This window comes from Melopsittacus undulatus, chromosome 5, assembly GCF_012275295.1.
Source record: "Melopsittacus undulatus isolate bMelUnd1 chromosome 5, bMelUnd1.mat.Z, whole genome shotgun sequence".
NCBI classification, from domain to species: domain Eukaryota; kingdom Metazoa; phylum Chordata; class Aves; order Psittaciformes; family Psittaculidae; genus Melopsittacus; species Melopsittacus undulatus.
Genome location: NC_047531.1, coordinates 16,875,007 through 16,890,039, shown reverse-complemented (window position 1 = coordinate 16,890,039; position 15,033 = coordinate 16,875,007). Strand labels below are relative to the sequence as shown.

General features: G+C 42.8%; 1 protein-coding gene across 1 annotated transcript in view; it reads right to left on the bottom strand.

Annotated features, from left to right (window-relative positions):
• CFTR (CF transmembrane conductance regulator) overlaps positions 1-9,885 on the bottom strand; it is an 87,031-nt gene extending 77,146 nt beyond the window's left edge. The window contains exon 1 of the mRNA XM_005146074.3: positions 9,833-9,885. Within this exon, the coding sequence (XP_005146131.2) occupies positions 9,833-9,885 (53 nt within the window). The remainder of the gene's footprint in view (positions 1-9,832) is intronic.
• Between the last annotated feature and the right edge of the window lie 5,148 nt (positions 9,886-15,033).

The following is a 15,033-nucleotide window of genomic DNA, read 5'->3' as shown; positions in this document are numbered from 1 at the left end:
CATCTGTAGTTATCAATGCTTCTTTACCACCAGGTAACACAGCTCAGTCAGAGTCTGTCAGTGAATATGGCTCTTCTAATTTTTGGCTTAATAGAAACAATTTGTCAGCATTAATTCTTTTTTTTTTCTTCTTGTGGTTGCTGAGAATGAGAAATTTATTTTAAAAGAAAGAGAGCAAGAAGGAAAGAAAACAGATTGGCTTTACAGCATTACGTTAGCAAATGCCACCGGATTACTGGCTGGCATTTAATGAACTCTTTCACAGAGAAACCTGTAGTGCTGTCATTTTTGCCACTAACTAGGAATGTTATTATGGGTACACACACATGAAACCCAGCAGGAGACAAGTTTCAAGGGTGTACAGTAGGAAAGAAAAGAATGAAAACAAGTTGCACCTCTATTATTGATTGTAGCAAAAAATACCTTATGAGCTTAGTGTGTAAATGTCATTTCCATAACATACTGTTTTAACTTCTGTTTTGGCAGATTTCTAATGACCATTTCTTTGTCATCTACTTTAGCAGTATGTAATAGATTTCTTACTACAGCTATTTCTTTCTCCAGCACGTTCAATCTCATATCACTCAAACAAATTGTACTGATAAGACAGATGTCTTTGCTTTCCAGGGAGTATTAACACAAACTGTTAGCTTGTCAACAGGATTTGGCTCTCCCTTAAGGCTACTTTGCATGCCACTGAAGACAGAAGGAGCCTCTGTGTTGCTAAGCCAACTGCTCAGATCTTCCTCCTGGGCACAGGGATTCCCAGCTCAAATAGGCCCATCAGGTCAAGAAGCACAAGGTGTTTGGACCATGACAGAGCAACAAGGCTGGACTATCCAAGACCTGCAAAGCAGAGCAGCTCTCCCACAAGAGTCCCTGATCAGGCTGGTCCCATTTCAACATGTGTCCTGTGCATAACATAGCAATACATACTGAGAGGTGTGAAGGTGACCATTGACTTCACTTCCTTCTCTTACTAAGCATTGATAACTGTGTGCAATATAGTTAGGCATAGTGCCTGCAGCAACTAAGTAATTGGACCTAAATCTTGAAGGAGACAGAGCAAAAAAGATGCCTCTGGATTTATCTTATCACCTCTTTTAACAGTTTGGGGAAACATAATCAACCCATGATTTGCCTGTTTCACAAGGTTTTGTAGAGCCACAGAAGCCTACTGATGGCAGGCAAAGACTGAGGTACTAAGTAGACTCCCAAATGGTCAAACAAGCTTCCATCAGAGGGTCTGTATTCGCATGCTCTCCCAAAAGATATCCATCACTCTGATGGCAGAACAAACTGTAAATTGTTGCTTACTTTGTACTGGAAGTGGCAGTTCTGCTACACTCAGAGCTGTACCTCCAGGAGACTCCCTGCACTACCAGCCCTGTGAGCATCCTGAAATGCAGCTGTAATGGGTGACACTAACTCTGCATGATCCTTGCTAATAGACGGGACAAGCCATTGCACCCACAGAGCACAACTGCCAGGCACTACAGCCTAATTCCTGCACTTTGGTTATCCTTGAGTAGTGTTGGAGGTACCGTGTTTCAAGTTGTAACCTGCTGAAATAGTATGTTCTATATTCTGAAAACTATATCAAACCCTTAGCATTTTCCCCTTTAAAAGCAAATGCAACACTCTGAGCTTATATTTTACACATAATTATCACAGAGCTTCAACAATGGCAGGTAAATGCAGACCCTACTAATGTCTGCTTGTTTGTTGCTTTTTCTCAGATCACAGAAATTAAGATGTAAATTTCTTTACTAATAAACAATTCTTCCCCATGAGCTGTTATTTAACATGGAAAATATTTAGCTGCAATTTCATCGACTCTGCCACTAGCTGTGAGCAGCACCATTTTAAGAATAATCAATGTTCTGCTGAAACCCCAGGATTTCAAAAGCGAATCTTAATTAGGATTACTCCACAGCAATTCTTCAGAAAGGCTTGCCTTTTATGCCTAGTTCTTGCAAAGTGGCACTCCTTAGATTATTATCTAATCTCTAAATGCTTTTTGAGATTAGATTTTTAGCAGAAATACTTTCTCCTTACAGTTAGTAAGACCTTCGAAGTATTTTGGTCTGCAGAAGTACCAAGAGCTATTTTTAAGAGAAAACAAAGCACATTAGGGGTACAAAGATATTTGGGTAAGATACAAAGACAGAATACATTCAATGTATTAAAATCTATCAGTTGTTTAGATACCCAAGTAAAGTGTAATACATGCCTCAAATATTTCTTTAACAAAGCTATCAAAATAACATAGTAGTGATGATGTGCTATGAACAGGGTTTGCAAAGCTGTTCCAGCACATACCTACAGTGAGACTGGCTAGGAGAGGAAGTTTCTTCATCTTCACTTTTGTTCTCAGTTATATATCCTATAGCAAGAATAAGAGAGATTTCTTTTCCTAGTCCTTTGCAAGACCAAGGAATGTTGCAGAAAGTTTGCATCAGCAACACAATTGCAGAGCTGTGCTATTCATGATTGAGCTGAATTTTAAAATCTCCCAGATTGTCACTAAAGTGACAGCAATAAATTTCACCCAATTTAGTACTCCAGTGACTTAGCCATGCATTTATAGCTACATTTCATAACAAGCTAGCATACAGTTGCAAATCAGGCACAATGGCCCCCTCCAAATCTGTAATTTGTTCCAACCCCAGTGATTGATATGTTGGGGTTTTGTTGATTGTTTTCTCTTCTTTGTATTTGTTACCTCTAGAGAAATAAAAGCATTCCAGATTTTATAGATTAACCTTAAACTGACTTAAGTCAAAACAAGATAAAGTGAAATATCAGATTGACTCCAATACAATAAAGGTTTATCTTAAAAGTTAAAATAAAAAAATAATAAAGAAAACAGGGTATAAAAAGAAAAGTGCCAACATTAAAACATGCGGATATACCAGAAATCAAGGTCCTTTCCAAACTGTCACTTAAGATTTTCTCCTAAGGCATGCCCTTGCCCATGGAGTCAAGGCATTAGTATTGTAGTAGGCCATGCCAAGCACTGCCTTTCTAGGATCGATCCACCCTCCTGCCTACCTTCTCCTGAAGGAAGTATGTTTACCTGTATCTGACAGACAGGAGGTTTCTGGTTTCAAGGGGAAAACAATGCTGTTTCAAAATAGGTTCTAAAAGCCTACTTATTCATTCCTACTTTGGGGAGTTTAATGAAAATTCAGGCTTGGTTTAGCTACCTGCTGACTGTGAAAATGCTCATGCAGATCCTTTTGCTTATATGAGAGGGAGAAATACACAAACACAGCCTGTGAGGTCTTGCCAAACTTGCCCAGGCATACCCCCTCTCTTGTGGAAGGCAGTTGAATTGCATCTGAAAGTTTACATAGCAAAATTTTGCAACATGTATCACTAAAGTCTTCTTATATGCTACAGCTTAATTTGACTTTTGACATTTATTTTAGAGGACATAATGGGACATCTTATTACCTAGATGTCAGGTACCATCCTGCCCCCACAACCAATATACCTACACATACGTGCTGCAAAACAGAAGGGAGGGAGGGAAGGGGGGTGAATTAAAAACAAACAATATAACAGCAACCTGCAGAACTCCTCTGCAGTAACTCATGCTATCCTCACCAGTTTGACAATCAGCATATTAAAAACATTCAGCTATTCAGAAACTGAGTCTCTTCTGTATGGAAGAGGTGATAAATTTGTTCCCTGTAGAAATATGCTGAAGTAATTCTGTCACACCACAAATACCATGCTGTTAGTGTCCTAGACAGTAGATCTCAGGCAGTCTGCACTGAGCCCACCACCTACGAGATCCTTGTACCACCCCACTTTCTTCTCTACACAATTAGTAAACTTCTTTTTAGCCCATCATTTGAGCTATCTACTTAAAGATCTTCAAAACAGACTTCCTTATCAAATGTTTTCCAGTGCTTAGTACAACAGACTTCAAATTTCTGCTAGGGCATTTAGAAGGCTCTATAATACAGATAATACTACTTTCCCTGTCGTTGCCTACAGTATTTAGAAAAGTATTCAAGAATGGGACCGATTATTTTCAATCCCACCAAAATCAAATAAGCATGGAGGAGAATAAAAAGGTCTACAAATCTTTAAAATGCTTAATCGTTTAATTTTGATTATCAAGATGGTAAGTCTTCCTCCTGCAGGAGGAAAAGCAGATTTACATGTATTTCAGAAACTCAGATGCAACGTAATACAGGCAACCGTGCTTTAGAGATACAAAGCAGCCAGAGAAGGTCATTGTGCTATGCAGGGTTTACACTTTGCTCATTAGATCAAAGACACAGTATCAGGCTGAACCAAGGAGACAATTAGGTCTTACTATTAGAGTGGCTGTGGCTAAAATTATTTCAGAGTAGGAGACGCAGCATTTTCTCTGTGTCTCACTTCATGTTCCATATTTTACTTTGAAAAAATTTATAGAAGTAATATTTCAAAAGGAGTCCAAAACATGTACACACATCTCTGAACCATCTGGGGGCTGACTTTCAAAAGTACAGAAAGCTTGCTCTTTCAAACATGTCAGAAGTGCTGGTAGGCTAGCAGGTCTCCAAGGACCATTTGTGGCAACAGGTATATTGACCAGGCAGCCTAATGAGGACATAATCTGTGCTGCAGCTCAGCTGCAACTGTGCTTGGTTATCGCTAACAGCCAGGATTTATCATTATCTGGGATCACAGGAAGATGGGTCCTCAGGACTAGACCCATAAAGGGCCTTAAGAATATACTGTGAGAAATTTGCCTTATGTAAGTGTCTAAGCCAGCTGTCCCAGCAACTGAGCCATCACACTGCAATTAAATGTACCTGCTTGTCACTGGCAATATACACAGTCTTCCTACTCAGATAGGAAAGATAAGCAAGATGCTACAGCTAGGTATTGACAGGGGATGCTCCAAATACATGTTGGATATGATAATTTCCAGACACCTGCTCTCTGGAGTGAAACGTATAGACATGATTTAGATATTTAAGCTTCCTATACAATACTCAGGATTTCTAGGAACTTGAGACAGTTTTACAGGAAGTTCTGAGTACAAATGTACACATTAAATCCCAAAGTTCTCCGGGAACAGACACATAAGACCTTCTTTATTCAGAAATCAAAATACTTAGTACCTTCTTGGTATTAAACCTTTAGATGCATAGTTCAAGGATAGAGTAGGGACTGGCTAGGGCAGGTCTGGCTTTAGTTTGTTTCTCTGAGTCTCTTCCTCAAACTAATTAGCATGAGAATGCCTTTTCAGACCAGGAACTGTCTTGGTCAAGGCACTCTCAAACCTATAATTATGACTGAATTAATTTAGGAAAAGAGAAAGAATAGTCATGACTGTAGCTCACGGGCTAGGTACTTTCAAAACTTAAGTCCTAAATTATGTTATCTACCCTAAAGACTATTAACAGACTTTGTAACAAGTGCACTCAGAACAGAAAACAAGTTGGACTTGCAAACAAGTTTCTTACCCACTGGACTACACTGTCATTCTTACGCTTTTAAAAGAATAGCTGTGCCAGAGGTAGACAGAGAATTAAAACACCTTAACTACCATACACTGATAACGCTGGTCCTACTTCCCAGAGGAAGTGAGGTGGAGAATTGAATTCTTTTTCCTACCCCTTCCAGTAGACACATAGCAAAGGAAGAAATCCAACATTTATCCCCTACATGCTAAATTGTTCTTGGAACCACTGGACAGCTGCATAAAAAGGTGGCATATTACTATTTTTCTGGTTTGTAAAAACAGAAGCAACTAGAACAAGTCTGATTGATTGAGCCCATAAAAACATGACACAAAAGCTGGCTTAGTTTGTATTTTTCATTTGAATTTAATAATGAATCAGGCACTAAACTACTCAGTCCTGCCAAAACAGATGCCATATTTGGTATATACCAAAGCAAAAGCATATGCCCAGAGCAGCTGTGGCTGTCCCATCCCTGGCAGTGTTCAAGACCAGGTTGGATGGGGCTTTGAGCAACCTGGTCTAGTGGAAGGTGTCTCTGCCCATGGCAGGGGGGTTGGAACTAGATGATCTTGAGGTCCTTTCCAATCCTAACTTTTCTATGATTCTATGATTCTTTAAGGTCCCTTCTAACTCAAACCAGTCTATGATTCTATATGGTTAGAGAGTTGGACAGGAGCACAAGGATTGCCTTTTCTGAACTTGTATTTAAATATCTAAATTTACACATTACAAAACCAAAAAAAGCAATGAAAAAAAACCATCCCCAAAAAAACCGCAGGATTTTCACAAAGTTGCAGCTGTTTCTGAAACTCCAGCACTAATTCTGTGTTCCGGTACCCAGTTAAAATTGATTAATTAATGATACTTCCTTATCTCAGTTAATCTACAATAAAAACTAGATGATTGCAAAGCACTCTGATGTTGTTTCTCGCAAAAGGTATGGCCTTGACCCTACAAAACTCCAAGGACGTAAGTGACTGCTGTAAAGACAAAAGTGAAGTTTCACAATAAATACAAAGTTAAGCAAATTACCACCTGACTGCTTCTGCATAAAACTCTATTTTCTTTAAATGGGACAGAAAGTTGCCAGTGTACAGCCAAATGCCTTGCTTGTGGTTTGGAACAAAAGAGATCAACTCTGAAAACATAATAAGGAAATTACAACAAAACACAAAAGAAACCCTGAAACCCCAAACACTTAGTGACTAGTGTTTTCCAAATTGTCATCCTAATCAAGGATCTCACACCACTTGTCTCCACACCTCATTTCATAACCATCAAAACTGCATTTCTAAGCAGAAATTGTTGAAATTTTAGGATGACAGTTGATATCAGCAGAAGTTCACAGATAATAACAACTAATACTTCAGTATCGCTACTGATAACATGACCTTCAGGTTATTGCACTATATTCAGATTGGCACTTCACACGTAATTGCATAGGAGTCTTCTATAAAAGTTACTTCACTGCAGCATTCTGCAATGTTGCACTTGAAAGCAACTATTTCATCATCATTGGAAAAAAAACAACCTTTTTCCATACACAGCTTTCTGGGCTTTTGGTTTTTGGTGGTTTGGGTTTTGAGGCTTTCATTTAAGAAAGAATTGACTACTTATTTCAGATATAATGCCCTTGAGTTCTGTCTCACACCGTTTCACAGAACTAAATGTAGGCATGTCCTGGAGTACCTTACTGAAAACAATCAGTATTAGAAACCAGTGATGTGTATAGATTCAGTTAAAACACTAACAGAATATTCTGACATCTTAGAAAACCTTGTTCCAATCTCAGTCATTAATCATTACTTTGTGGATGTTTCCAGTTTAGTGGACAGATCTCTTGCTACTGATAACATAGCAAGTGCTTCTGGCTTTGTGAAGCTCATCACAAATAACATACTTCAGTGTTATAAACAACTTATACCTTAAAGAATATTTGCAATGTGAGAACATACCTTTTAATAATCTTTAGCACTGATCCTGACCTACTTTTGCAGAGAGAGAAACTGATGGAGTCCTTGAAGACTGAAGAGATACATTTTAAAATAAGCTAACATGTTTCATCACTGTAATGTACGTTTTTCAAATGCTTATTTATTTATTTGTTTGTTTGTTTATAAGAGAAAGACATTTTTGCTGCCAAACTGGACTTAAGTCGTTATTTTTTTGGGGCTTTCATTTTTGTGAACTTTTTACTTCATATAATATTTGTGAAGAAACAAAGACATTCACAGCATATGTGGTAGCATGTATGTAAACAGAGCCTTTGCCATTCACAGAAACATCGTTGCAAAGGTATTAGAACCACATTAGATACTTCATAGATGCACATATGCAGTTTTGGTTGTTCTTACCCAGTGAACTGAAGGTTTACTTTAACAGCCTGATTCTGCTACAAAACAATGTTACTGTAAAGTTTTGTAAAGAAATTTCTCTGCTCTAGTCAATATTCATCATAAATCTCTATATACACTCAGACAGCTGGTAAAATACAATGTATCATGCATGATAAGCATGATTCAAACATTACTGAACTGACCTAAAGACTATGATTTTAAATGACCATGTTAGTCAGGCCCAACCTCATAGCAGCCTTCCAGTATCTGAAGGGGGCCTACAGGGATGCTGGGGAGGGGCTCTTCATTAGGGACTGTAGTGATAGGATAAGGGGTAATGGGTTGAAACTTAAACAGGGGAAGTTTAGATTGGATATAAGGAAGAAATTCTTTATTGTAAGGGTGGTGAGGCACTGGAATAGGTTGCTCAGGGAAGTTGTGAATGCTCCATCCCTGGTGGTGTTCAAGGCCAGATTGGACAGAGCCTTGGGTGATATGGTTTAGTGTGAGGTGTCCCTGCCCATGGCAGGGGGGTTGGAACTAGATGATCTTAAGGTCCTTTACAACCCTAACTATTCTATGATTCTATTATTCTATGCACTTAATGAGCATGAACCACATCTGGTTTCAGCCACAGGAACCTTAAGTAAGGCAGGAATCAGAAGTATATTTGCTTTATCTTATAGGGGTGTTTTTCTTGACACCTTCAGCATCATAGGTTCTAAGAGAGCACTATTCTGATAGAAGCTTTACAAATAAATAAAATTAAATAGAACAAGAGGCTAATATACAGCCTTATATAAGTATTAAGGGGCTAATATACAGACTTATTTTCTATAGATTTGTGTCTTGTACTTGACAGAAGCACTGACTGAAACTTCTATGGAGAATCTGTGAAGGCTTGCACTCCCATCATCCACACTCCATGGCTCTAACAGCATCTGAGAGCAGTTGCAGTTTCTTTCCCACTGCAGCACCACTGGGGAACACCTTTGGGAACCTCACCTTTACCTGTTTGTAAAACTTTAGGAACAGGTTACATTTGGGATCATTCTCCACTATCACATTTGGCTAAAATGAGCCCAAGTGGGAGAGGCAGGCAGAGAGTGATCCATGCAGACCCACTTCCTTAAGAAACTTATAAAAACGGTCCAGGCCAACCTGGAAAGGGAAGCTATCCCAAAAGGACTGAAAAGTGAGCTTGAAGCCCCCAGTTGTTCAGGCAGAGACCTCGTGCCAATGTTATGGTTTTACATCACGTGCTCCCATTTCAGTCACTATGTTCACAACTTACAGAATATATCCTCCCTCCCCTCCCTGCAGTGCAAAAGACCCTCCAGCAACAAAAAGGGGAACCAGCACCCAGGAAAAACCTGTGGAATCTGAGCCAAAGCCAGAAAGATTATTTGTTCTTTCCAGGTGGCAGTGTTATGTCTAGCATTGTCACATAAAACATGTTCGGGCTTCTATATTGTCTAATAGAGCACACTGTGCCCAGGCGTTGGTATTGGCTCCTTTTTCTCTTTTTATTTGAAGTTGTGAGAAAGAAAAAGCGACCGAGACTTTGCTTGTTAGAAAAGGCTTACAAGGAACTGTTTCCAGTACACTCACACACTGAGCAAATGCTGAACGCCCGAAAAGCCGAACAGAAGAATCCTTGCTCCGCGAGCATTTCCCCTCAGCTCCCCACCACCCTGCTGTGTTTTCACACTTTACAGTGAAATAACAGATTAACTACTTGAGCAATTTACCAAAGGTTGCTCAAATCATGTCATAAATACATCTGTCCATGTCCAGTGAGGGTTTATGACACCTGACAGACAAAGCCCACTCCGGGTGCTGAAAAGCCAGCAACAACAACAACACAAAAAGCGAGATCTCCTCACTCGGCACCGCTCTCCCCTCGGACCTGCCCGCAGCTGACTGGCGCCCAGCGCCCGGCCCCCAAAGCCCGACCGAACCCCCTGCCCCGCCGCTGCCCACCCCAGGCAACACGTGTGTTCCCGTGGCAGGGGCTCCCACCTGAAGAAAAGTTTGGAGAAGATGTTCGCCTTCTCCAGGGGGGACCTCTGCATGGTGCCCGGTGCGGTGCGGAGCTGTGCGGTGGCCGGGGGACCAGTGGCAGCCGCTAGTCGCTGACACCTCGCTCGTTCCCCCCCTCCGCTCCCTCGGCTCTCCCACCTTATCGGCTCGGGCCGCTCCGCTGTCCCCGCCTGCCGTTGCCCCTGCCCCTCTCCACGCCTCTGCGTTGCCCAGGTTCAAAAGCAGGAGGGCTGGGGCCCCGGCCGCTCGCTGCCGCCTCCGTAGCTGCCCCCCCGGCACTGCGCCCCGGGCGCGCCCCGCGGCTCCCCCCGCTTCCCCCCGGGGCCGCCCTCTCCGCCCTAGCTCCCCGCCGGCTCCCGGCCAGCCCGTTAACTCCACCTGCCGACTCCGCTCCGCGAGGCACCTCACGGCGGGTCCCCCCTGTGCCCCCAGCTCCAGACGCGCCACCCTCCGCCGCCGCGGGGCAAGGGGACAGCGCAGCGCCGAGAGCCGAGGAGTCCCGCTCGGGCACCCCCAGTTCACCGGCAGCCAGCTCGCAACCTCCGGGGCCCGGAGCCGGATTTAACGGGCACCTCGGACCAAGGCAGGAGCCCCCGGACCCCCACATGCTCCTCGGCTGCCCCTACACCTGTGCGCGGCTCCTCGGGACAGAGGCGGGCGGTGAGCCTGGGGAAGAGCACATGTGCGCGGCAAGGGCCGTCATACTCACTGCAAAATACACCTGCCCCAGTTTTGCGAGTGTTCCGTCAGACACAGCTACCTGGGCCGAGGGAAATGGGGACCGGAGGTGATCCTTAAAAAGTTTAGCCCAAACACCCAGGTTTAACACTGAAGCTGTTTCTGAAGCATTATACACACGCTGCACAAACAAAATCACTGCTTTCAGAGCTCACAGCAGAAAGCACGCTTAAGACAAAGATTACAATAAGCCAGAAAAAGAACTTGTGATTTAATTTTGTATAAGACAATTTCATTTAATGCTTTATTGTAATATTTACAGACTCCAGTTTCCTTTCACTTTTGCAACCTGAAAAAAACACGGATGAAAAAGGTCATGGTCTCCTGGGTACGCAGCCGTCCCCTCTCAGCTGGTCTGTAAAGGGGCAAACGCGCTTCTCTACTGACTTAGAGACCACGCTACAGTTTAACCAGCTGGTCCTCTGCAAACTTCGCAGACGTTTTGCATTTCTCCGCCTCCCGCTACACCCTGCTGTGTTTTCCTCAAGAATTTCTCTGCCTTGGCAATTGTCCCTCGCTGACTGTGGATAGCCAAGTGCCCTCTTATTACCCTGTCACCGCACCGGCCTCCTTTGTGCCTCAGACCTCCCTCGGATCCTTCCCGATTCTGCTTTATTAATGACAAAACCATCAAGAGACGGGGGCAGGCAGGACTCCAGGAAACTGTCCGCGCTCTATCTATCGTGCCCTCAGACAATACAGCGCGGAGAGGCAGGGCCGCGTCCGGCCGGGCTCCACCGCAGCGGTGTGCAGCCCTTCCGCATCCGCCACCTAGCGGAGCCCGGCCTGGAGCACCCCGCACCGCACCGCGCACCACACGCTGGCCCTCAGGAGAAGCTGGGACCAGTCCCTTCGGGCGTTTGGTGCCGGTCCCGCCAAGAAGGCACCTGCCGCCGTTCCCTGACGCGGCTGGTTGGTGTTCAGGATGCTCAAGTAGGAGCTCGGATCAGGATTATGATCTCTCCTTCTGCTAGAGCTGGGGCAAGGTCGTGATCCCACATGCTCTATCCACCTCTGAAAGAAGCTCTCTGGCTGTAGGCTGAGGCATAAAAATCATAGAATCACAGAACCACAGAGTGGTTAGGGTTGGAAGGGACCTTAAGGATTGGCTAGTTCCAACTCCCCTGGCACAGGCAGGTACACATTCCATGAGACCAGGCTGCTCAAAGCCCCATCCAACCTGACCTTGAACACTTCCAGGGATGGGGAAGCCACAACTCCTCTTACATCACCTAAGTGTCCAAAATTCTTTCACACCATTAGAAAATGGTGAAATGCTAATTTAAAGACAGACTGGAAATTGACTCTTCTGAGCAATAGACACACCCCTCCCCCCCCCCCCCCCCCCCCCCCCCCCCGCGCTCTGGGCTTTTTCCCTTTCTGGCCTTTGGATCGCTGGTGCAGGTGAATAAAGCAGGAACTGAGCACAGGATTAGACTTTTTCGTAGTTTACATTAGAAAGTGAAGTATGTTAGTCATTTAAAACCTTCTGTGGATCTGGTCCAAACTGCTTAAAATGTCAATGTCTAATGGAGCATTTTTCATAACCATATCTCCCTGAGCTGACTTACAAGCATTTTTAGCAAATTTGGGACTAACAAAGGCATCCCATCAGTCACTGCCGATTATGTAATTTTTTCCCTGAAAATTCCACCACCTTTTATATGCCACGTTCTGCAGATCTGTAATTTTTAATATTTCTTCTCTACGCTTAGAATATTTCTTTGCCTTTCCTTAAGGACCAGCTATGGCTAAATTCAGCACCACCAGAACCCAGGGAGTGATTTTTCTCCTGCTCTGTGATCCAATAGTTTTGCAAATAACTCAGCTACTTTCACACAAACATGCACGCATGCACCCCACAGTCACAAACTCCTAATTAGTTGCATTTTACATAATTACTTCTTGTCATTTTTCTCAACTGTTTCCACTAGTACATCTCCTTGCCCCAGTTTCTGAAACTGAACATTTTGTAGTTTCAGAGCTACTGTTCTTCCTAATCTTCTCAGAGATCGTGAACACACTCAGCTGACATGAATGCAAAACTTGTCGTTAGCATTACTGTGAGTAGGAATAAACCATAATATTCCTATTCTCTCCAGAGACTGGACCTCCAATTTCAGAATTACCTATGAATTTCATTTACATTATTTTCTTGCACTCCCACAGAAATGCAGCCTGCTATGACAACAGCCACATTATCCTTTAACTGTGTCCACACCCACCATCTATCGAACTTTCTCTCTCTAAGGAGAACGTGGTGAGGCTCAGTTAGAGCCAACAGCATGAGAGCAGAACAAGTACAGACTGGTTACCTGTGTCCTCACTGCAGGAACTCTGACTACTGCACTTGCATGGGGGTACCTCAGCCCAGTGAGACCCAGCACGCTGTGCTCAGCCTGAAGCTGCACACTTGGGAAACAGGCTGGCTGGTTAGATGCTTTCATGTTCACAGCATCTCTAAGTGATTCTTACCCTGGCCTCCCTCCTGAGCTTGGGTACACATTCACATTCCCCTCCAGGACCACCAGATTGCATGAAAAGCTCCTTAAAGTCTAGCTGAAACCAGTGTGGTATATGAACTTGGAGACAGAAAACTCACTTCGTGCTGGTGCTACAGGAGGTAAGGGTATGCACCATATGGCATGGGGCAGGGCAGGAGAGAGGCAGGACAGGGGGAAGATGGGCTTTACCTGCCACGGAGTCACCAATGAAATTCTGCAATCCTTTTTGTAGGTACAGCAACACATTAGACCTCTGGGGATTTTTGGTTTTATCCAGCTGCTGATTTTCAAGAAGGGTAGATGAAATTAATTACATTTGAATCTTTTATTAGCTAATTTCAATGGACAAAGGGGTAGAAATTATTAGTAGAAAGAGAAAGCATGATCATTTTGAATACCATCTCCTTAGAAAATGAAGCTAAGTAGCTGCCAAAGTAACACTTCAAGCCACTGGTTTCTTTGTTGTTGTTGTTGTTGTTGTAGTTTTGGGTTAAAAACCCACTGTTTTGTTCAGTCTCACAATTCCCATCTTCTGAAAACTTCATTCTTTAAAATAGCCCTAAAAAACCAAGCGAGCGAACAAACAAACAAATAGTCCTTTGCTTGCAGGGACATGGAGAAAGAAAACAGGTATCAAGATGAAGCTTATTTTCTTTTTTATAAAGTTGAAGCAACCAGACCTGTCAATCAAATTACTACCCAAATCCTCATTTCTTTTCCCCCTGAATCTTTTAATTGACTGGAAACTAGTTCGGTTGCAATGTTTTATTCAACCCAAAAGCAGAATGGTCTATCCTCCACATTTCTCTTTAGTAAAAGCAGAGAATTTGCTCCACAAACCTGACAATGGCCTTTCCCTCAAAGGTCCCCTGTGCCCAACAGGACTCTAGTACACTTGGCTTCACTTCCTCATACCAAGCGATTTAAATAATGGTGGGAGGTCTTGCTTCAAATCCTCTTAGATGAATAACCTTAAGATGTGGGTCAGGTATAGCTCCTCAGTATCACGTGTGAGATGGTGTAACTTCATCTAACTAGTCATACAGTTATTCTTGGGAGCAGCAAAAGCAGGCTGGCCAGCTTTCCATAGGGTAGGGCTTTACACTACAGTTTTCGTTTACAAAAAAAATGATGACCCTGACTAAAGGCTGCTCACACTCCAAGATAGAGACAACCTTAATGAAGGGCTCAAAAGAGTAAAGCAGTAACAATGAAAGATTTGACAATTAGAATTATCAGTATGTGTATAATTTAATAGTTAACAAAGCATTCTATTTGATGGCTTACAAATATCTAGTTTTAGATGTTAAAGATCCCACAGTACTCTCTAGTTGTGGATAAATTTGCAAAACTTGCTTTTCATATATCTTGTCAGGTTGGACTGGTACTACTGCAAATCCCAAAAACCTTCTCTATTCCCACAAACTATAATGAAAACTGAATCATAACCAAGAAAAAAGCTACAGCAGCATTCATTAAAAAAAAGTAAACTATTCACAGATATTTACCAGGCAAACAGATTTTGAGATAGCATTCATAATACTTTTAGAATATGGATGGACAGAATATTTTATTTTCAGATACAGAAGATGCCAGCCTGACAGCCACTGGATCACTTGCTTCCATATGAACATAAAAAGGACATGGAACTATTAGAACAAGTCCAGAGGAGGACCACGAGGATGATCAGGGGACTGGAGCACCTCCCACATGAAGACAGGCTGAGAAAGTTGGGGCTGTTCAACCTGGAGAAGAGAAGCTGCGTGGAGACCTCATAGCAGCCTTCCAGTATCTGAAGGGGGCCTACAGGGATGCTGGTGAGGGACTCTTCATTAGGGACTGTAGTGATAGACAAGGGGTAACGGGTTGAAACTTAAACAGGGAAAGTTTAGATTGGATATAAGGAGGAAATTCTTTACTGTTAGGGTGGTGAGGTAC